The following is a 21,624-nucleotide window of genomic DNA, read 5'->3' on the forward strand; positions in this document are numbered from 1 at the left end:
ATCATACTGTGGGTACCAAATTGACCCACATGGACCTGAGTGATGCTGTTATATCGTGGGCAGGCATATTACTTGCATATGGCGCAGTTAAATCGATTTGGGAGCTGCAAAAACTACTTCTCGAAGTAACGAGTAATGCAACTTTCTCTGCTCTTGAACGGATAACTGATGAACTGAATGCTATGAGAACTGTAGTGCTCCGGAACCGAATGGCTCTTGACTTCACCCTAGTGGCGAGGGGTGGTACATGCACTTTAATCAAAGAAGAATGCTGTGCATATATACCAGATCATCAGCACAAAATTAATGACCACCTTGAGGTGATACAGCATGTGTCAGCCATGACCGAGCCAGGCCCAAACCCTCTGACGGATGTTTTCCAGAATTTGTTTGGGGGGGTGGGGTTCCATCCTAATGAACATGTTGATTGCCATTTGTGTGTGATTACTCCTGATAGGAATTTGTGTTAGTTGTGGAATCCCCTGCATGAAAAAAATTAATCAAAGAGTTTATAGATATATCAGTTTCTGAGACTATTTATCAAAGTACTGAATTTGAAGAGCTGCTAAAACGTGAAACACTTTCATAAAGTTTTAAACTGAATGACTTTCTTAACTGCAAATCCTGAATGGAAGAAGTTAGGAAAAGAAGCAAACTGTTTATTCTTTCTTGAAAAAAGAATTAAAAAATATTAACAGGGGGGAAATGTTAGAAAAATATGTATTAATGTGTGTATGTTTAATGCTAATTAGAAGCTAAATAAGTTAACACGTTTTTCATTCTATTTTATATGCACTGTTTTATATATAGTTGAGTTTCATATGAGACTGAAAAGATGCTTTTTGAAACTGCAGTGTGCTTTCTGAAACTTGCAAGATGCCCTCTGACCTAGTAATTGCTAGCACAGCAATATTCATGTTTATGCCTTTTGGAAATGTACTTGAGAAGCAGGTGCTTATCTGCTAGGTCAGGAGAGAATGAATGAACAATGCTATATCCTGTAAATGTAATGATCTTAAACAATCAGCTCTGTTCGAAGTATGAGAACATGTGCAGCTGCAGAAGCTTAGAGATAGTGTAGACAAAGGATTGTTAGAGAAATGAACTACTTGCTTTGTGCTTGAATTAGCCATAGTACCTTGAATGGTAACATTGCATGTATCTAACCGGTGGTAGCCAAGGCCACGTTGTTTTCCTTAGGAAGTTTCTCACAAAAATTAATAAATCAGCAGAATTTTATGATGATGACAAGACTTGTGATTCACTACGTCAGCTTGGTAGGCAATGTCTTATTAGAAAGTGTATAAAAACTTAAGTATTTCCTGTTTCTAGTTAGACAAACTCTGTATTAGCACGTTTTTGTCTCCTTGCTGCAAGATTAAAGTGCCTTAACCTGAACCTACCGTGTTTTGATCATTTTTAAAGTATATTTTTTCCTTTGACATAAGTCATTACATAATTAGAGATAGGTAAAATAAAGTGATCATCAATATCTCTTTAAATATCTTATTAGAATTGTCTCAGGTCTTATCGCACACTAATTTATGTAACAAATATGACTAATGAGGTTTTCATTGCACTCTGCTATGAAATGTGCTCTATATTTTTATCATTACATATTTTCACTCTTATGGTTTGTAGTTAACATGATACTTTGTGATTTAAAATATCTGTACTTGATTTTTGAAAAACTGTGATTGTAAAGCTTTTCTCCCTGGGCGTCCACTGAAAATGGGCACATTTTGGCACAGTCGGACTTACCCAGTAAACTGTCAAATACATACATAAGCTATGCCTAGTACAGCAGTGTACCAACACATTTTGCTATCACAAAACAATGTACTGTAATAGATACACTTACCATCTCCTTCCTTTTCTCCTTCACTTTCCTGGTCTCCCTCATAGCCAGACCATGAAGTGTCCAAACTCCAGTCCAGAAAATCACCCAGTAGAGTCTCTTCCTGGCTAGATAGTTCTGCTGTGGGCGTGGCAACAAAACTGCTTCTATCTTCACAAAAACTCCCATCTCTTCTTCTATTAAAAAATTAGGAGCAAGTCTTAAGTAACTAACAATCCCAAATTATTTCACTCCATGAATTGTACATGTCTTTTAAAGGAATAAAAGGTTAAGATACTAACCAAGATTGTTGTATAGGAGCACATCATAAAAAATCTGTTAAAGTACTGAATGTAAAGGATATGCACTCACCACATCAGTATACCAGTGAAGGATGTCTTTGCAGTGGGTTAACTGCTAGGATTTCCTCTTTTGCAACTCCTGGTTACTTTTTTCTACACCATGCTGCTCATGCTTACAAGCCTGCACATGCTATGGGGTTATACTCCAGCCTAACACATGCACAGGGACTAGGCAAGATAAAAGTCAAACTCCTATTAACTAAGCGAGTGCAATCCACAAGGATGTGCAAGCACTGTATATACCTTGCCAGACTAACACAAACTCAGTCCATGGCCACTGGATAGATTGTCCAGACATGAGTAGACTGGAAGAAGGGTGATAATCAGCAATAAGTACCAACTAAATGGTTCACTAATTTAAGAGATGGCGTGCACAAATCTGTTGCAACTGCTGTTGGGTCTTTTGCAGTAGGTTAACTGTTGGGAAGAACCCGGAGAGCACAACTAACTCAATGCCAACAGCATTGATTTTGCTGTAGTGCTAATAATGTCTATAATGTTAGTTCTGTGGGTTGCCTATCCCATTCAACAGTACATGCAAGGTAGGCTACACACACTGCAGTTTTACCTTGCTTTAACCAAGTCCAGTACTCAGCTTGTAGTATTCAGTCCAGTCAGTTAGCTTTTATTTGAGGCAATCGATCAGCCTCACAAAAGCCTTCCCTCTAGTAGATCATCCTTTCCTATTTAACTCTTTTCAAAGCTTGTACCAGCAACAAGCTCTCCAGTGGTTTAACAGCTTCCTAGCAGACACTTCAAAGTGAAAAATGGTAGTTCTTCCTCTGCTTCTGCCCCACTACACTCAGGGGTGACCCAATGCTAAAGTCCTCGCACACCTCTTCTCATCAACATAACTCTCAGATGACTTTCCACACTTCACTATCATCCTATATGCTGATATGGTGATCTGTAGGTCTCGTATTTCCCATTCTTTCCTCAAAGACCAACTACAGGCAGACATGTTCCAACTACCCAATTGGCTTAATTCAAGGAAAACTACTTTCTAATTTTAAATACAAAAGAAACAAATATATAACTTTTAGAACCAAATCCACTCTCTCCAAAATCCCAAATAACTAGCAAATAACTCTTAAGAACCTGAAGTCCCTCCAAAACCATCATACATTTATAATACTTAGGGATATATATTTAGAAAAAACACCATAATTTCCAACACCAGGTACAATTAACAAAAGCAAAAATCTATTCAGAACTGTTTGGGCTACTGACATTTCTCACTTACTCTACCCTTCAATGCAAGAATTGCCCCACTGGCAAAGGGTGCTTTTCTCATCTTTAATAGATGTTTCACCTAGTAACCTCTGCCTACAAACACATCTGAAGATATATCACTCTCACCAAAGATACGCCACTGACAGGTCCTTGCCAAAGCTCACTGGTTTGTCCATCACTCACAAAATTTCAGTGTGTTCAAAATGATCTCTCTATTAGGAAAATATCAGTTACTTTGGGTGATTATGGCTATCCTTCAATAAACTGGGACACTGTTACCTCTAAAGGATATCTACAAAATTTACGAACAGTTCAGCTAGGCTTACTCAGTCCCAGTAAAGGCAGCTTCTGATCACATAGGACACAAATTGCAATACTCCACAAAGAAAAATATACCACGAATAAAACTAATCAGATTTATTCCAACAAGATTTAGCGCTTTCATTTCCAAACAGGAAACCATCAGAATCTCATTACATCATATCTTGTTCACCTTGTAAAACCCTGATTTTCACCTCATTGGTTAAATCAGAGCACATCACTTTTACACAGTAGTTGTATAACATTTCAAATAAAATACAAAAAATATGTATAATATCCAACAGACGCAAAAAATAAAATCATACTAATGCAGTATAGCGTGTCTATCATGTAATCATAAAACCCTAAAACCATTATGCTACTCAAAACACCATATATATGTAGGAGTGAGATATATATATATATATATATATATAGAAATCAGGAGCTCAACAAAGGTTCCCAGTATAATCCATCAGGTCCTTCAGAGATAAAGAAGGGGGGGTTGATGAAGACTGAAGCAGACAACACAGATGGAAAATTACAATGAGTACATAACTTCTTTATCTAATGTCTGTCCAATCTTCATCAAACCTCTGGAACACAGTACCCAGCTACATAGATCTGGGTGGTCTTATGGAAGGATATTCTGGAGCACTGCAGAACCAAAAGCAGTCCTGTTCCTATTTATGTCAAGCTTGTAATGTGATATGAAAATGTGGGAGTTTGCCCATGATGCAGCTGCACAAATATCTTTTAAGGAAACCCTAGACCAGAAAAGCCTGTGAAGTGGCAAAAGATCTTGTGGCATCAGCTCTGTTTTAGGTAGGAGAACATTATTCAAAGAATACATGAGTGATGCAACTTGTTAATCAATGAGCAATAGTAGTTTTAACAACTGCTTTTCCTTTTCTGGATTCAGAGAAAGCGACAAACTGATCAGACCTCTGGAAAGATTTTGTCGTATTTAGGTAGGATCGCAATTGTCTATGAATATCCGAAAGATGCAACATATATTCACCCTTATTTTGAAAATTTGAAAAGAATACAGGGAGATTAATAGAATGATTGATAGCACTGACAGATGCAACCTTTAGTAAGAAAAAAGAATTAGTGCGTAAAGTAAGCCTGTCTTTATGGAAAAAAAATAGGGAAGTTTAGAAGAAAACAGCTGAAGTTCAGAAACCCTCTTGTCCAAAGTAATGGCCACTAGAAAGGCCGTTTTCCAAGACAGGAATTTCAATTCAGCTTTAGCGGCAGATTCAAAGAGGAGTACAGTCCCACAGAGGAGTAAGACTAATAGTAGAAGTAGAGGCTCCCAACTAGATAGGTGAGAGAAGGAAGGTACCCTTGAGAAAGACTTTGCAAAGTCTGGAAGAAGCCAAAGACGTATCATTCTCTCCAATGTGAAATCCAAGACTGCCGAAATGGGCACTGTAAGCGGATCAATGTGATACTGTTGGACCGAGATGGAAAACCTTTTCCACTTTTATAAATTTTTTGGGTAGAAGACTTAGGGGAAGAAATGATAATCTTTTGGACAGAGGAAGAAAGCCTGAGTTGTCTAGAATTGGAGAAACCATGTGGTTAGTTGTAAACTATGAAGATCTGAGTCCTTGAAGTGGTTCCAGGGTCCATGGAAGGCAAATTGGGTGAGATTCAAAGGAAGGTGAACCAAACTTGTCAAGGCCGAAACGGGGCAATGAGAATCACTTTACTCTTCAACCTGTGTGCCTTCTGAAAAAATCTGGGAATTAGGGGGACATAAGGAAAGGCATAAAAAGTAGACAGTCAGGCTAAACATGGAGTAGAGCATCTTTTGGTGACCGTCTCTGTGGAGGGATCAGGGCAAAATACCTGCTGCACTTGTTGTAAGGGGAGGCAAAAAGGTTGCAGGAGGGCTGACCTCATCTGAGGAAGATCTGGTTTGCCACGGACTATTCAGAGACCACTCGTGAGGCATCAAAAGAACTCTGCTGAGCTTGTCCTCCAGTATGTGTGCTCACTCGGAATGTGCATCTCATCTACAAAAGCGGTTGGTAGAAAGAGCCCACTGCCACACACTCTTCGCTGAGGGCAGGACTTGGTTCCATCTTATTTGTTGAGATAACAAACAGACATGTTGGTCTGAATCGCAATTATCCCTGGAGGAAGAAGGGAGTGAAAGAATTGCAACACTAGAACCACCATCCTCATCTCTAGGACAGTGATATGTGGATTGGTCTCCTGGGGAGTCCACATGCCTTGGCCTGTCTGTCCCAGGTAATGCCCCCCAAACTGGAAGGCACCTATGGTAAACGTGACAAAAATAGGAAGAATGAAAGGTCGACCCCAAAATACTTCTGGATCATGAAGCCACCACAAGAGAGTTCCTACACACCAGAGACAGTTTCACAGGATGATTGAGGGGGAGATGCAGAAGGGACCATTGGGCAGACAATATTTATTGGAGAATTCTCATATAAGCGAGCTGTTGGTAGTAAGGTAATTGTTGCAGCCATAGAACCCACAGCCCCGAGAACCAGATTTGCTGTAGGGACTGGGTACCTCTAAAAAGTTACGTCCTTGTTCCATCTGTGTTGTCGATCTTCATTCATTCTTGACTGTTGGGTCAGGGTTCCGATCAGCAGAACCTACTTGGCCATTATATTAAGCTTGCGGAAGCCAGAAACTCTCAAGCCAAGGCTACCCATACTGCCTCTCTTCCCTTCCCCTCAGACAGAGTTTGCCTATAGAGTATGAGTAATATCCTTACTAGGATCCCAGGACTAGCTCCGAACCTCCAGGAGTCTTAGGAGGGGGAAGGTGGTTGGGATGTCAAGAATAAATGAAGACCGACAACGCAGATGGAACGTTATGGTAAGAACATAACTTCTTTATCTGATGTTGTCAATCATTCATTCTTGACTGTTGGGACAGAGTCCCCTAGCTACTTCAGACCTTGGGAGGCCCTAGGAAAGGATATTCCTGAGTACCATAGAACCAAAGGATGCTCTTCCCCTGGAGACCTTATCCATTTTGTAATGAGTAATAAAGGTATGGGGAGTAGCCCAAGTTGTGGCTGCATATATTTCATCCATAGAAGCTCTGGAATGAAAGCCTACTAAAGTGGAAACAGATCTGGTAGAGTGCTCTCTAACATTCGTTGATAAATGCAGCTTATTTTGTTGATAATAAAAGTGACGCAATCTCTCAACCATTTTGATAAGGTAACTTTCGAAACTGGTTCACACAGTCTAGGACCCGAAAAGGATAGGAACAATTGGTCCAATTTTCTGAAAGATCTATCCAAGTAAAAATGTAATTGTCTGTGTACATCCAACAAATGTAAACAATATTTTCCCTTGTTTGAGAAATTTGGGAAGAAAAAGTACAGTTTTGTACCTACCATAAATGTTGATGTTAGAGTGCTAATACAGCTGCAGTCATAACAGATGGGTTCTCCTGCCGTCAGGCGGGTCCTCGGTCGGCCAAATTCCAAAGTCTAGGTCCGGCGTCGGTTGTCGTCGCTTCTTCCCTGTGGATGAGAACAGGTCTGGGGTTGGATCCAGAATCCAGTAATGGTAAAACTGGAGGCCAGAAAATGGGAAACCAGACTTGACGGGGCCAATAAGATCCAATGAGAATCACTTTGCTTCTCAACTGTTGGTCTTTCTTCAGAAACTGGGGAATTAAGGGGATTGGTGGAAAAGCATAAAGTAGTCCTGGGGGCCAATCATGGAGAAGAGCATCTCTCGGGCACTCCCCCTGAGGGGGAACCAAGGCAAAGGAGCTGCTGCATTTCTGGTTTGTGGGAGAGGCAAACAGCTCACAGCAAGGCTGATCCCATTGACAAAAAATCTTCACCGCAACATTGGGACTGAGACCACTTATGAGGCAGGAGAATAAATCTGCTCAGTTTGTCCGCAATCACGCTAGAGATCCCCAGAATGTGCGTTCCTATCATCGATTGGAGGCTATCATCCATTGCCAAACTCTTAGGCTTCCCAACAAAGGGGGTAGGATCTGGTACCCCCCCCGTTTGTTGATGTACCAGACTAGAGACATGTCCGACTGAATAGCAACTGTCCCCGAAGGATGGCAGATTAGAATACTTGCAACACTAATTGCACTGCCCTCAGTTCTAGGATGTTGATATGCAAACTGGCCTCTGTAGGGGACAAAGTGCCTTGGACCATCTTTCTGCCCCCCCACCCTATCGGGATTTGTCCGTGGTCACTATGGCCTTGGGTCGAGAGGGGGAAAATGGGCAGCTCCAAAATTTTTCTTATGGCTTCATCCACCAATACAAATACTGTTGGTTACCCGGATTGGGGGGACATTGGATGAGTTAACACTGACCACTGTGACGGCAGAAGCTACTGAAGTAACCTCGTGGTATCTTACCAGAGGAACTAAGGTGATTGCCACTGCCATGGACCCAAGGAGCTGTAAGACTTGACGGGCCAGAACTTTGTCTTGAGATAGTATCACCTGTAGTTGTAACCTCAAGTTCTCCAGTCTGTGAAGAGGAAGAGCAGCCATGCAGGATCTTGTGTTTAGTCTTGCTCCGATTAATTCTATGTCCTGTGTGGGGGATAGCTTTGACTATTCCTTGCTGATCGAGATGCCTAAGAACTCTGCAAGCCTTAGAACGGAGTCCAAGGCAGAAAGCAGCAGATGCCTGGTGGGGGTGGTGAGGAGCCAGTCGTCTAAATATGGAAACACCCGGAATCCCTGTAACATTAAGTGAGCTGCTACCACTGCCATGCATTTGGTGAACACCGTGGGGGCACTGGTGAGACCAAAGTGCAGTGCTCTAAATTGGTAATGACTGCCTCCTAGCTGGAAGCGGAATTATCTTCTGGAGCATTTGTCCATTTTTATGTGGTAAATATGCATCCTGAAGATCTATGGAGCACATCCAATCATCTTTCTCCAGAAACAGGAGGCTAGCCTTAACCGTGCCCATCCGGAATTTTGTTTGTTGAACAAACTGTTCAGTACACCGAAATCTAAGATTGGCCTCCAGTCCCTTTTGGCACCAAAAAGAATCTTGGACAAAATCTGGATCCTATTTGGTCTGGTGTTTGGATGACTTTTTTGAAGCAGCTTTTGGATTTCACGTGCTGCTATAATCCCTCTGACTGGGTGGAACATCGGGGATTCGTCTTTATGGTCTGGTGCAAAGACTGAAGGGGATAGGGTAACCTCTGGTAATTATGGTCTGCACCCAGGAAAAGACTCTACTCCTGACTGCTTCCAGAGGTTAGCAATTGGGCTGCTGCTCAGGAGCGCTGGTAGGGTTGTCTAGAGAAAGAATCCCCTGGTAAAAGAAGTTATGTCTTACCATAACATTCCATCTGTATTGTTGATCCTCGTTCAGTCATTACGTGTGGGTATCGGTTCCGACCTCGGAACAGAGCTGGCCATCTTCCAAGCTCGCATCAGCTACAAACTCTCGAGCTAAAACTCTTACCCAGAATTCCCCTCTTCCTGTTACCTCAGATTGAGTTTGCAAGTCAAAAGAGAGTAGAGGCTACCTCTGGTCAAATGACCTAAAAGAACCGGATGGTGAGATCCACTAGAAGCCACAGGAGGGGGAAGGAGGGAGGGTCGTAATGACTGAATGAGGATCAACAATACAGATGGAACATTATGGTAAGACCCAACTTCTTTATCCAATATTGTTGATCCTTGTTCATTCCTTACGTGTGGGACAGAGTCCCCAGCTACCTCTATGCCTGGGAGTGTCTCATGGAAGGACATTCCTGAGCACCACAGAACCAAAAGATGCTCTTCCCCTGGAGGCCAAATCCAATTTGTAATGATTGATGAAGGTATGAGGCACAGCCCAAGTTGCAACTGCACAGATGTCATGTAAAGAAGCTCTGGCATGGAAGACAGCAGAAGTTGACACCGACCTTGTCAAAAGAGCCTTTATGGTAATAGGCAATGGAATATTACGTTGTGTACAAATGAGGGTCATACAGTCTTTCAACCATCTAGCCAATGTGACCTTAGCAACAGCACATCCTAATCTAGGTCCAGAATAGGCCAAAAATAACTGGTCTGATTTACGAGAGGCCTTGGTCCTTTTCAAGCAGAAGCAAATTTGCCTGTGAATATCTAGGGTATGTAGGCAATACTCTCCTATGTTTGAATAGCTGGGAAAGAAAACTGGCAATTCAATGGTTTGGTTAATGGACATTTCAGAGATCACTTTTGGCAGAAAGGAAGGATTAGTTCTCAATGACACTATCTCTATGAAAAATCAAGTATGGACTCTTGATGCATAAGGCTTGAAGCTCAGAGATACATCTGGCAGAAGTAATGGTGACCAAAAACAAGGTTTTCCATGACAAGTATTTGAGGCTGCAAGAAGAAGCTGGTTCAAAAGGTGGCATTTTCAAAGCTTGTAGAACTAATGACAAGTCCCATGGTTGAATAGGTTCTCTAAAAGGGGGTTTTACATGATTCACACCTTTTATGAAGGTCTTGCATAATTTGTGTGACATAAGAGAGGAGACTTGGACACCGTCATGGAGATTAGATATTGCAGCCAAATGAACTCTAATGGTAGAGGCCGATAGACCAGATTGAAATAGTCGGCCAAATGCTCAAGGACTATCTACACTGATGCTGAAAAGGGATCTACTTGCTTTTCTTTCATCCAAAGGGTCAATCTTTTCCACTCGCTTGATCCAAAGGGTCAATCTTTTCCACTCGCTTGGATAAGTAATTCTAGTGGAAGAATTATGAGATGCAATAAGAATGTCCTGTACTGGCAAGGATCATTCTGCCTGGCAATCAAGGGAATTGGAGGAGCCAAGCTGTGAGCTTCAGGCTGTCCAAGTTGGGATGAATCAGATTCTGCGGATGGGAGATCAACCCTGGGGTTGGATGGAGAATCCATGGTTGATCTAGCAGGTGAGGCCAAAGGAAAGGGAACCAAATCTGACGAGGCCAATATGGTGCTATGAGGATCACCTTGCTCTTCAACCGGCGGGCTTTCTTCAGAAACTGGGGAATGAGGAGGAAGAGGTGGAAATGCATAAAGAAGACCCGAGGGCCAATCGTGGACTAGAGTGCCCCTGGATGACTGTCCCGGAGGGGGAATCAAGGTGAAGTAGTTGCTGCATTTGTAGTTGGTCGGGGATGCAAAGAGGTCGCAGCAAGGCAGACCCCAGTGGCAGAAGATCTCCACCGCTATCAAGGGATTCAGGGACCACTCGTGAGGTTGTAGAATGCACCTGCCGAGTCTGTTTGCTATCATGTTGGAACTCCCGGGAATGTGCATTGCTAGAAGAAAACGGTTGGTAGCCATTGCCATATCCTCATGGCCTCTCGACAACGTGGGTAAGATTTGGTTCCGCCCCGTTTGATGATGTACCAGACCACCGCCATGTTGTCTGATTGTATCGCAATAGTCCCAGACGGCAGCAGGGGATGGAATGCCAGAAGCAGCACCCTCAGCTCTAGGACATTTATATGCAGTTGGGCCTCCAATTCAGACCAAGTACCTTGGAGACTCTGTCCTTGACATAGCCCCCCCACCCCATCAGGGAGGCGTCCTTGGTCACTGTAGCCTTGGGCAGCTGGGGGGAGAACGGGCGAGACCCACTGTAATGGGTTGTGGGTCATCCACCAATTTAAATCCTGTTTGCACCTGTGAGTTACTCGAATCTTGGCTGAAAGAGGATACTGTAAAGGATACCATTGGGTGAGCAGTAGCCATTGTAGAAGCCTCATGTGAAACCTGGCCAGGGGGACAATGGTGATGGAGGCTACCATGGAACCCAACAGCTGTAGGACAGAGTGTGCTGTGGATTTCTCCCTTGAATGGATTGGGATCAGTTGTTGCTTTATCCTTAGAATTCTGTGCTCTGGAATGGATGCTCTGCAATTCTTTGTATCCAAGATGATCCCTATGAATTCTGTGGCCTGAGGTGGGGTGAGATTGGATTTTTGCCAGTTTATGGTTATGCCTAGCCTTTCTGCAGCAAGGAGAGAGTATGCCAGGGCTTCTTCCAACAGATGTCTGGTGGGGGCAGCGATGAGCCAGTCTAGATGTGGAAACACCTGGAATCCTTGTAATTGCAAGTGAGCTGTGATGACTGCCATGCACTTTGTGAACACTCTGGGGGCTGTAGAGAGTCCAAAGGGCAGTGCTCTGAACAGGTAGTGACTGCCTCCTGCATGGAATTGCAGAAATCTTCTCGATGGCCTGTCCACTTTTATGTGGTAGTACGCATCTTGAAGATCTACCGAGCACATCCAATAGTCTTTTTCCAAAAGCGGGAGGATAGACTGCATTGTGACCATCCGGAATTTTTCTACTCTTACAAACTTGCTCAAAACACCGAGATCCAGAATTGGTCTCCAGTCCCCGGTTTTCTTTGGCACCAAAAAAAGTAGAATAGAATCCGGATCCTATCTGGTCTGGGGGCACTATTTGGATGACTCTTTCTTAGCAGATTTGATATCTCTAATGCTGCTTCTTCCCTTTGACTGGGTGGACCGTTGGGTAAGTTTGTTGGGGGGGGGGGGGCAGGACAAAGATAGAAGGGAATATGTAACTTCTGGTTATTATCCTTTGTGCCAAAGGGTCGGTGGTGATGGTTAGCCAGGCAGAAGGGTACAAGGAGAAATGTCCCCAACCACCTCCAGAGGAAAGGAGTTGAGCCGCTCTTCAGGATCGCTGGTAGAATTGGCCAGGAAAAGAGTCCATGGAAAGTACAGTTTTGTACCTGCCATAAATGTAGATGTTAGTGTGTTCACCCTACTGCAGTCATCACACTTGGGTTATCCTGCCGTCAGGCGGTCCCCGCAGTCGGCCCGAATTCCAAAGTCTTGGTCCGGCGTCGGTTGCTGACGCTTCTTCCCTGACGTCAGTGCACCAGGAGTATATGAGGCATCCAACGCCATTTTCTTCAGTTTTTCTTGCCCCAGATGTCAGGTGCCCCAATAGGTAGGCAATACATTTATTGCTATATAGAGATGTACATATAAAAATAAAACAATACCTTCAGGCACAAGTAAATACACCACAGAGGTTGTATAGGATAGAAAGGTATAGGTAAGTCCAGCTAGTTCAGAGGGGATGGAGGGAGGGTAACCTGGACTGCAGCAGGGTGAACACTCGAACTTCTACATTTATGGTAGGTACAAAACTGTACTATGTTCATTGTGTTACCCTGCTGCAGTCATCACACTTGGGTTGAATCCCAAAGATAAGGATGGGTGGTGGAGTTAGACAGGGTTAGAAGAAGCTAGTAGGCCCTGCAAAACTGCAGTGGCAAAACCAGCTCTAGTCTTAGAATATAGAGGTAAGTGATAGTGTTTGGTGAAGGTGTGCACTGAACTCCAAGTTGCAGCTTCCAGAATATCCTTGGTTGGCACCCCCCTGAGAAAGGCTGCTGATGTAGCTGTAGCCCTGGTGTAGTGGGACCTAATGTTAGCAGGTACCGGTTTCCCATGATGCGTGTAGCAGAAACGTATGCAATGTCCTATCCATTTTGAAATGGTCTTTTTTGAGATAGCTTTTCCTTGTGATCCTGTAGCATAGGCTACAAAGACCTGGTCAGATTTTCTGAAAGCCTTAGTTTTATCCAAGTAGTAACGTAATTGCCTGTGAATGTCCAAAGAGTGCAGGAGTCTTTCTCCTTTGTTCTTGGGTTTTGGGGAAAAAGGTGGGCAAATGAATGGTTTGGTTTAGGGCCACACTAGATACCACCTTTGGCATAAAGGAAGGATTAGTTCGTAGAGAGACTCTGTTTTGATGAAAAATAAGGAAAGGCTCCACTGCCATTAGTGCCTGTAGCTCTGAGACTCTTCTAGCTGAAGTTATTGCTAGTAGCAGGCAGTCTTCCATGAAAGAAATTTTAAATCAGCAGTAAAATCTGGTTCAACGGGCGGCAGTGTAAGCTTTTCCAGAACAAAGTTGAGATCCCAAGTAGGTGTTGGTGCTCTCCTGGGCGGTCTTATGTTCTTAGCCCCTCTGAGGTTCTGTCGTAGGAGTGGATGTGAAAATAAAGGAGGATCCGTGTTGTAATGAGCTGAAATTGCTGAGGCGTGGATCTTAATAGATGAAAAGGAAAGTCCTTTGTGCAACAACTCAGTTAAATATTGTTGAATCTGAGGAATGTTTGGATCAAGGGGATTTTGGCCTTTAGACTGGTTCCAGGCACAAAATCTTTTCCATTTGTCTGACTAGGCTTTCCTGGTGCTGAGCCTCCTGGCCTCCAGAATGACATCCATAACAGCTTTGGATACAGGTGTTGGCTGGTTGTTTAAGTAATTTGCCATGCAGCCAGGTTTAAAGTCTTGAGCTGGCTGTGTAGAATCAGATTGTCTCGCTGGGTGAGCAGGTGAGGAATTTGTGGTAAAATCCATGATGGGCTGTGTGCCATGTTCCTTAGAATTGGATACCAGTGCTGGCGTGGCCGGGTCTGGTGCAATGAGTATCATTTGTGGCCTCTCTAATCTGGCTTTCAGCAGTACCTTTGCTAGAAGACGCAGTGGAGGAAAGGCATACACTGTTAATGTTTTCCAACTGAATGAGATGGCGTCCACTTTCCAAGCTTGTGCGTGGAATGTCCTTGTGCAAAATTTGTGAAGTTGGTAGTTTTGGGGGTTGGCAAACAGATCTATGTCTGGGCATCCCCATTTTTGAGTTATCATTGCAAATACTAGTGGTTCTAGTTTCCACTCGTGGGAATCCATGATGTTTCTGCTTAAGTCGTCTGCCAATGTGTTTTTCTTTCCTGGCAGGAATTGTGCTTGTAGTTGAACTTGGTAAGACAGTGCTGTGTTCCACAAGGTCATTGCTTGCCTGCATAGAGGGTAGGAATGTGTGCCCCCCTTGCTTGTTTATGTACCACATTACTGTGGCATTGTCAGTCTTTATTATTAGTTGTCCTGGGTGTAAGAGGTCCTTGAAAGCTGCTAGGGCATTCTGTACTGCTAGCATTTCTTTATGATTGACATGCAGATGCCTTTGATCTGTAGTCCATTTGCCCTGAATGCTCTGTCCTGCCATGTGTGCTCCCCAGGCATAGTCCGATGCATCTGTTGTCATAGTTTGCCTGGCTGCAGGTAAGGTGAAAGGCTGACCCTTGTTGAGATGGCATGCCTGTGCCCACCATAGAAACTCCTGTTGTAGGCAGGGAATGAGTGGTATCATTGTTTCCAAGCTGTGGCTGTGCTGAGTCCATACGCTTTTCAGGTACCATTGTAATTTCCTCATATGCAGTTTTGCAAATGGTATTAGTAGTATGCAAGATGCCATGAATCCCAATGCCTGCAGAATTTTTCTTGCAGGGAGTTGGGTCTTTGTTGCCATTATTTTGAAGTATTGAGTCAGCTGTTGTTGCTTGTCTGGCGTGAGATAAGCCATCTGGGCCATTGTATCCAAGCTGGCACCCAGGAATATTATGTTTTGTGAGGGCACTAGTTTTGATTTCTTTTAATTTACTGTGTACCCTAGGCAACTTAGAAAGTGTTTGACAAATGCCAGATGCTTTAAAAGAATGTCCTTGCTTTCTGCTTGAATAAGGCAGTTGTCCAGGTATGGGTATATTTGAATTCCTCTGTCTGCAGTATGCAATTACTGGTGCCAGGCATTTTGTGAAGACCCTGGGTGCAGTAGATAAGCCAAAAGGCAGTGCAGAGAATTGATAATGGGCTGAACCTGCAATGAAGCGGAGGTATCTTCTGCAATTTTGTCTGATAGGGACACGCAGGTATGCCTCCTTGAGGTCCAACGTTACTAGCCAAGCATTCTTGCCCAGCATGGGAAGAAGCTACTGTAGTGTTAGCATCTTGAATTTTGGTACTTGCAGATAGGTGTTCAGAGTTGAAAGCTCCAGAATGGGTCTCCATGCTTTGTCCTTACTTGGGACTAGAAAGAGTCTTGAGTAAAATCCTTGTCCTTGCTCCTGTGTAGGTACCTGATGAATGGCTCTCATGGCCATGAGAGCTGTAATTTGTTTCTGTGCCTCTGCCCATTGATTTGATGGCAGGTTTGGCATTCCTTTTATCCTTGGCAAGGTATGAAAGTGGAATCTGTATCCTTGTGAGACAATGATTAGGGCCCATTTGTCTTTTGTGATGATGTGCCAGTTGTCTGTAAAAAGTGCTAATTTTCCTCCCAAGGGAGCTGCCACGAGAGATTTGCTTGGCAGTTTGAGAGTTGAGTCATTGTGTTTGTCTTCTGCTAGCTTGGGGCCTTGTCTTCTCCTCCTTTCTGGGTAGCAGTACCCCATTGGCGAGGTTTGTAAGGTCCTTGTGACTGACCTCTGCCCCTTAGGCATCTGTATTTGCCCCTCTGTGATCTGTCAGAAGCTGGAAAGGACCAGTTTTTTGTTGGCCAATTTCTGCTGAAACGAGGGGGTTGTACCTGTAAAAAAATCTTTGACCGTCTGCATAGACTTTGCCTTATCATCCATTTTCTTTAAAACCTCTTCTGCTTTGGCACCAAATCATACATCCTGCTGTAAAGGTGCATCCAATAATTTTGCTTTAACATGATCAGGTAGGGTTCGTTCTTTTAACCCAGCAGGTCTACGTATGACAGACCCAGTAACAGCTGCTCTACAGGAAGCTTCCAATGAATCAAATCCACACTGTAAAGTATGTTTGCCCACCTGTTCAGCTGCATGCAACAGATCCTGCATTTCCTTGAATTCAGACTGTTCAGAATGTGTGCTCATTTTTTGTTTTAATTGAGACATTAGGAATTGCTGATATTTCAGCATGTGAAACTGACAATTTAATGCTCTCATAGCCAGAGTAGCTGAGGTGTATATCTTCTTTCCCCATCTATCTAGGGCTCTGAAATCCCTTTTAGAGGGCACATGATTTTTAGCCATAGAAGCTTTAGCCCCTTTGGGACCCTGGGAAATTGTTTCTGGGTCAGCCACAGGGCTTTTATAAAGGAATTTGTGTGAGTCAGGTACTCTGTAGTATCTGTCCGGTTTGGTTGGAGCAGGAGGTAGAGAGTCTGGATTTAGACTAGACTCCAAGTAAACATCATCCACAATGTCTAAAACTGGAGGGATAGCAAGTGGTCTGTGCTGAGGTAGTAAAAGGAACTCTCAGAGCCTTTTCTTAGGATCAGAGTAGTCCTGGCCTTCCCAGTGGAAATGTTCCCTCATGGTATGTAAAGTTTCCCCAAAGGAGTAGTCTTCAGGGGGAGATGCTGAGGGAATAGAGTCTTCAGCATCAGAGTCTTCATAAGGGGGAAAAGTATAATCCTGTTCCTCAGAAGAGTCTGAGGAAATTGAAACCTGGTCAGAGGAAGCAAAATCCTCCTCTTGTCTTGGTCTTATCTGGAGGTGGATGTGAACCCCTGATTAGGGTAATCAAATCTTCAGCCATCTTAAGCATCTGTTTCTTAGGCATGGGGCCTTTAACTGGAGACTGAATTACAGTCCTTTTAGGTTTTAATGGAATTTTAAGCTTAGCATAAGATTTAACAGCGAGTGTAGTTGGTCTGAAGACACCTTCTGCAACCGAAGGTGTTTCTACTGCACTGGGATCTCCTTCTCCTCCGGTGTCGGAAGGGCCTAATGAAGATGGCTGCGACGGCCTAGTACAATCCGCTTGAGAATCCAAAGCTGTCTGGGGGTCCAATTCTGCGGTCATCAGGGGCTGCGTAGGCGCCTCACTGAAAACTGGAGAACCGGCGACAGGCCCAGCAGAGGCCTCGGAGTCTGGCTTGTTCCTAGGCTGCCTGTCCTTATCCTTGTGTTTTTTATGCATGCCGGTCTTCGGCTGCTCCGACAGCATGATATAATTAAATTTCCTACCAAAGTAATGTCGTGCAAAGTCAAAACGGCGTTTGATAGTTCGTTTATTAAACCTAGCACAAAACCGACAACCTGTGATGTCGTGGTCTGGGCCTAGGCAAGGAATAGAATAAGAATGGAAGCCCTTATGAGGTATTTGCTTCCCACAAGAAATGCAATTGTTAACTTTTTCTGACATCGGACTGAGGCAAGAAAAGGTTCCCCAATGGGGTACTTAGCTTTATTGAAGACTTCAGACTGAAACTCGATTCGAAAATCTCAGGTGTCGGCCGACCGGCACTTGCGAACTGCTTCTGCTTTGGGCACCGCGCGGCAAGAAAGACTGAAGAAAATGGCGTCGGATGCCTCTTATATACCCCTGGCGAACTGACGTCAGGGAAGAAGCGACAACAGACGCCGGACCAAGACTTTGGAATTCGGGCTGACTGCGGGACCGCCTGATGGCAGGATAACCCAAGTGTGATGACTGCAGCAGGGTAACACGATCCCTGGTTATGCAGACCCCCTCTGCCCGAAAAAGGGAGTCTTCCCTTGAGTTTCCCCCTCTGCCTCTAGGGGAGAACTTGGCCTGTGTGTCATGGAAAGGACCCAGAGACTTTTTGTACCATATCTTCCCACTCTTTTGGTTTCTGGAGAAAGCACGTTGAGGGGAAGAATAACGGGCACCCACGGCAGAAAGGATCTTACTGTCCTTTTCACATCTGGCCAGTGTGCTTTTTAACCTTGGGTCCAAACTATGAAGAGGCTTCGATGGGAGCACTGAGAAAGGAAGCCTTGAAGCGTTCCACGAAATTACATAAGCGCATCCAGGCGTGTCATCTCAGAACAACATCTGAACTCGCTCTAGCAGCTCCTTCTGATGCATGAGATATCAGGCACATGGAGGAGTTTGATATCGATTCAATGGTGGCCAGCTGAGAGGCCACTTTTGTCACGGACCTCATCAGACACGGCACCAGCCAAAGTTTCAGACAGCTCAGAAATTAAATCCCTTTGAAGCCTGGTAAAGTGCGCCATATAATTCAGGGACCTGATTGCAAAGGTCGCTGATGCAAAAGTACTCTGTTGGGCAGATGGACAGTCTGGCTTTCTTCTTCCGCCAGGTCCTTCTTGGTTGCGGCTGCCACCACCACAGCATCTACAGGAAGACCTTTGGACCAATGGGGGTCAGTAGGAGGGGACAAAATTTTATCTGGCCTCCGGGGAATGGCCTCAACGGTGTCAAGAGCCTTCCACGCACACTGTATGATGAGCCGGACCAGTTTTTCAGCAGATGGAGTAACCCAGGAGGTAGGGAGCCAGGCATGAAAGGCCTGCAGGAACAAAGACTCTTCAGAGGTCGAGTTAGAGGGCTGCCAGTCACCTCTCTGTTTAAGGATTTCAAGGATATCACCAAAGGATACCTCAGAGGGTGACCAAGGGGACCCTTCCCCATCATCAAAGTCTGTGTCTTCAGTAAGGGACTCCTCTGTGGAGTCTATGTGCTTCCTCTTGCACAAGCTTTTTCGATTAACTTCTTCAGCGGGAGAAGCTGGGGAAGACGACACAAAAGGTGTTTCCTGTGGGAGTACATCCTGAGGCCCTTGCGCCCAGTGTCTGCTAGCAGCGACTTGTGTACATTATGGTCCAGAGGAGGGCGGGGAGATTGATAGCAGTTTCGCTAGCTGACACCAAAGCCTTCTCCATTAGTTGGAAGGCTGGTCCACCTGAAGAGGGGTGAGTGCCCAGGACAGGGGTCACCCCTCCCCTAAGTGGCTCAGCCTGCCAACTTGGAGTCCCTGGATGGCTGTGAAACACCAAATTACTTAGGCCACAGCTGACTTCCTGGGTCATAGCAAAACTCTCCTGCCATGAAGGCAACTGCTGTTCCTTAGTGAGGTCCATAAAGGGAACCGTAGAGGGGGAAGACTGTGCTATATCAAGGTCGGAACAGATACCCACACGAGATCACTGGTTATGCAGGCCCCCTCTGCCATGGGAGGGACGTCTTCCGGAAGAGTTCTCCTCTGCCCAGAGAGGAATACTCGCCACATTTGTCCCGAAAAGGCCCTTGGGACTTTTTGAACCACATCTTGCCAATCCTCTCATTCCTGGAGTAAGGTCATTGAGGACTGGAAAAATGCACACCCACAGCAGAGAGGGTCTTTGCATCCTTCTTAGACCTGGCTAATGTGTGTCTGACTTTTGGGCCAAAAGGTGATAAAACATCAACTGGAGCATCGGTAAAAGACTTAAAAGGGTCCGCAAAGTCACACAAGCGTATCCAGGCATGACGCCTAATGGCAATGCGTGTACCCACTGCCCTTAAGTCCCTTCGGCTGTATGTGCAATAAGCCGCATAGACGAGTTGGAGATGGAGTCTTGGGTGGCAAGCTGAGAGTCAACCTCGTCACGGACCTCATCAGACACTGCTCCTGCCAAGGTTTGTGAAAGCTTGGTTATCAGATCTCTCTGTAGTTTCATAAAATGTGCCAAAAATTTCAAGGACCATATGGCGAAGGTCGATAAAGCAAAGATCTGCTTTCTGAATCTGTCCATCATCCTGGACTCTCGGTTGGGAGAATGGGCAGTTGGACTCTCCTTGGAGAGTTTTCTTTCTTTCTGGCAACCGCCACCGCCATGGCATCTACTGCTAGACCTTTTGACCAGTGAGGCTGATCCTCTGGCATGGAAATAATTTTGTCCGGGGTCTGGGGAATTGGCTCTATAGTATCAGGGGCCTTCTATGCACGTTGCACAATGAGTTTTACCAGTTCATCGGCAGGTGGTCACCCAAGTAGTAGAAGGATGGACATGAAAAGCCTGGAAGAAAACAGATTCCACAGAGGATGGGTTACTGGATTTCCAGTCACCCCTCTGTTTTAAAATTTCCAAGATGTCTCCAAAGCAGACATCTTCAGGGGGTGACCGAGGGGGACCCTTCCCCTTCATCAAAATCTGTATTCTCAGTGACCAAGTCTTCTGGAGAATCCAGGTGTTTCCTCTTGCATCCTATCTTATGAGGTGGCTCTTCAGGGGGAAGATCCGAGGAAAACTCCTAAAACAGGGGATCCTCCAACAGGGTGCCTTGCTGCTTTTGTGTCTGCTGCCCCAGTGTAGCAGATTGTGACAGCTACAAGCCAGAGCATACATAGATGTGACACTCCGATGGGGATGGTGCCAGCTTGAGCCTGCAAAGGCCATGGCTCTCTCCATAATCTAAAAAAAAAAAATAATAATAATAATAAAATATATATATATATATATATATATATATATATATATATATATATATATATATATATATAAAAGCTATCCCAACTGCTAAAGGAGACTCACAAAACAAAGCAGCAAATCCAGAAATAAGTATGTGAGTCAAACCACCACGGTCCAGCCAAATAAATGTCCAGAAGATATGTAAAACAGCAAACAGTTTATTGGAAAAAGGTTAGCGCTTTCACGGGTTACCGCTTCATCAGACCAAATACAAAATGAAAATAAAAACCACATTTTTAAAAAAGTACTCAGCTAATCAGTAAGAAAATTAAAACTGAACCAATTAAACAAAAATCATCTTACATTATCTTCTGCTTAATAAGGCAGGCTTAAGGGAAGTGCCACTGTTAAGGCCTGGAGGTTCATAAGCCCTCAGAGATAACGCACTTCAGTTCACACAATTCAACAGTGTTGTTAAAATCACCTCTTTTTCTGGTGGGATGCAGCACTTGCAGAACCCTAAACAAAAAGGTACTATGGTCTGGATAAGATAAGGCATGATTAGCTAGGGCATTAGATATAACCTGATTGTGTACGTTTCCTAAATGCTCAGGAATTCTTTCCCTCAGCTGACGTGTGGTCTTACCAATGTAAAAACCATTACAGGAACAGCATGTAGCAAGATAAACTAAGTTCCTGCTCCTACATGTTGACACAATTCTAGGTGTAAAAACACATCCGGTGACAGGGTGCGTAAAACTGGGATCTGGAGAAATAGTAGACCAAGCTTTACAATTATGACAGGGAACGGTACCAACCTTCCCCAAGGGTGTGGGACATACAGACCTTGGGCCATAACATAAAAGCCTTTTAGGGGACACGTTATTCCTGAATGTAAAGGAGAGAT

The 21,624-nt window shown here is 44.3% G+C and overlaps 1 protein-coding gene across 1 annotated transcript in view; it reads right to left on the minus strand.

Annotated features, from left to right (window-relative positions):
* CCNF (cyclin F) overlaps nucleotides 1–21,624 on the minus strand; it is a gene marked incomplete in the record, with an annotated part of 700,297 nt that overhangs the window by 59,485 nt on the left and 619,188 nt on the right. The window contains 1 exon segment of the mRNA XM_044089259.1: nucleotides 1,862–2,034. Within this exon segment, the coding sequence (XP_043945194.1) occupies nucleotides 1,862–2,034 (173 nt within the window).

This window comes from Protopterus annectens, chromosome 12.part0 (genome assembly GCF_019279795.1).
Source record: "Protopterus annectens isolate FY-2018-M chromosome 12.part0, PAN1.0, whole genome shotgun sequence".
Classification (NCBI taxonomy): Eukaryota; Metazoa; Chordata; order Ceratodontiformes; family Protopteridae; genus Protopterus; species Protopterus annectens.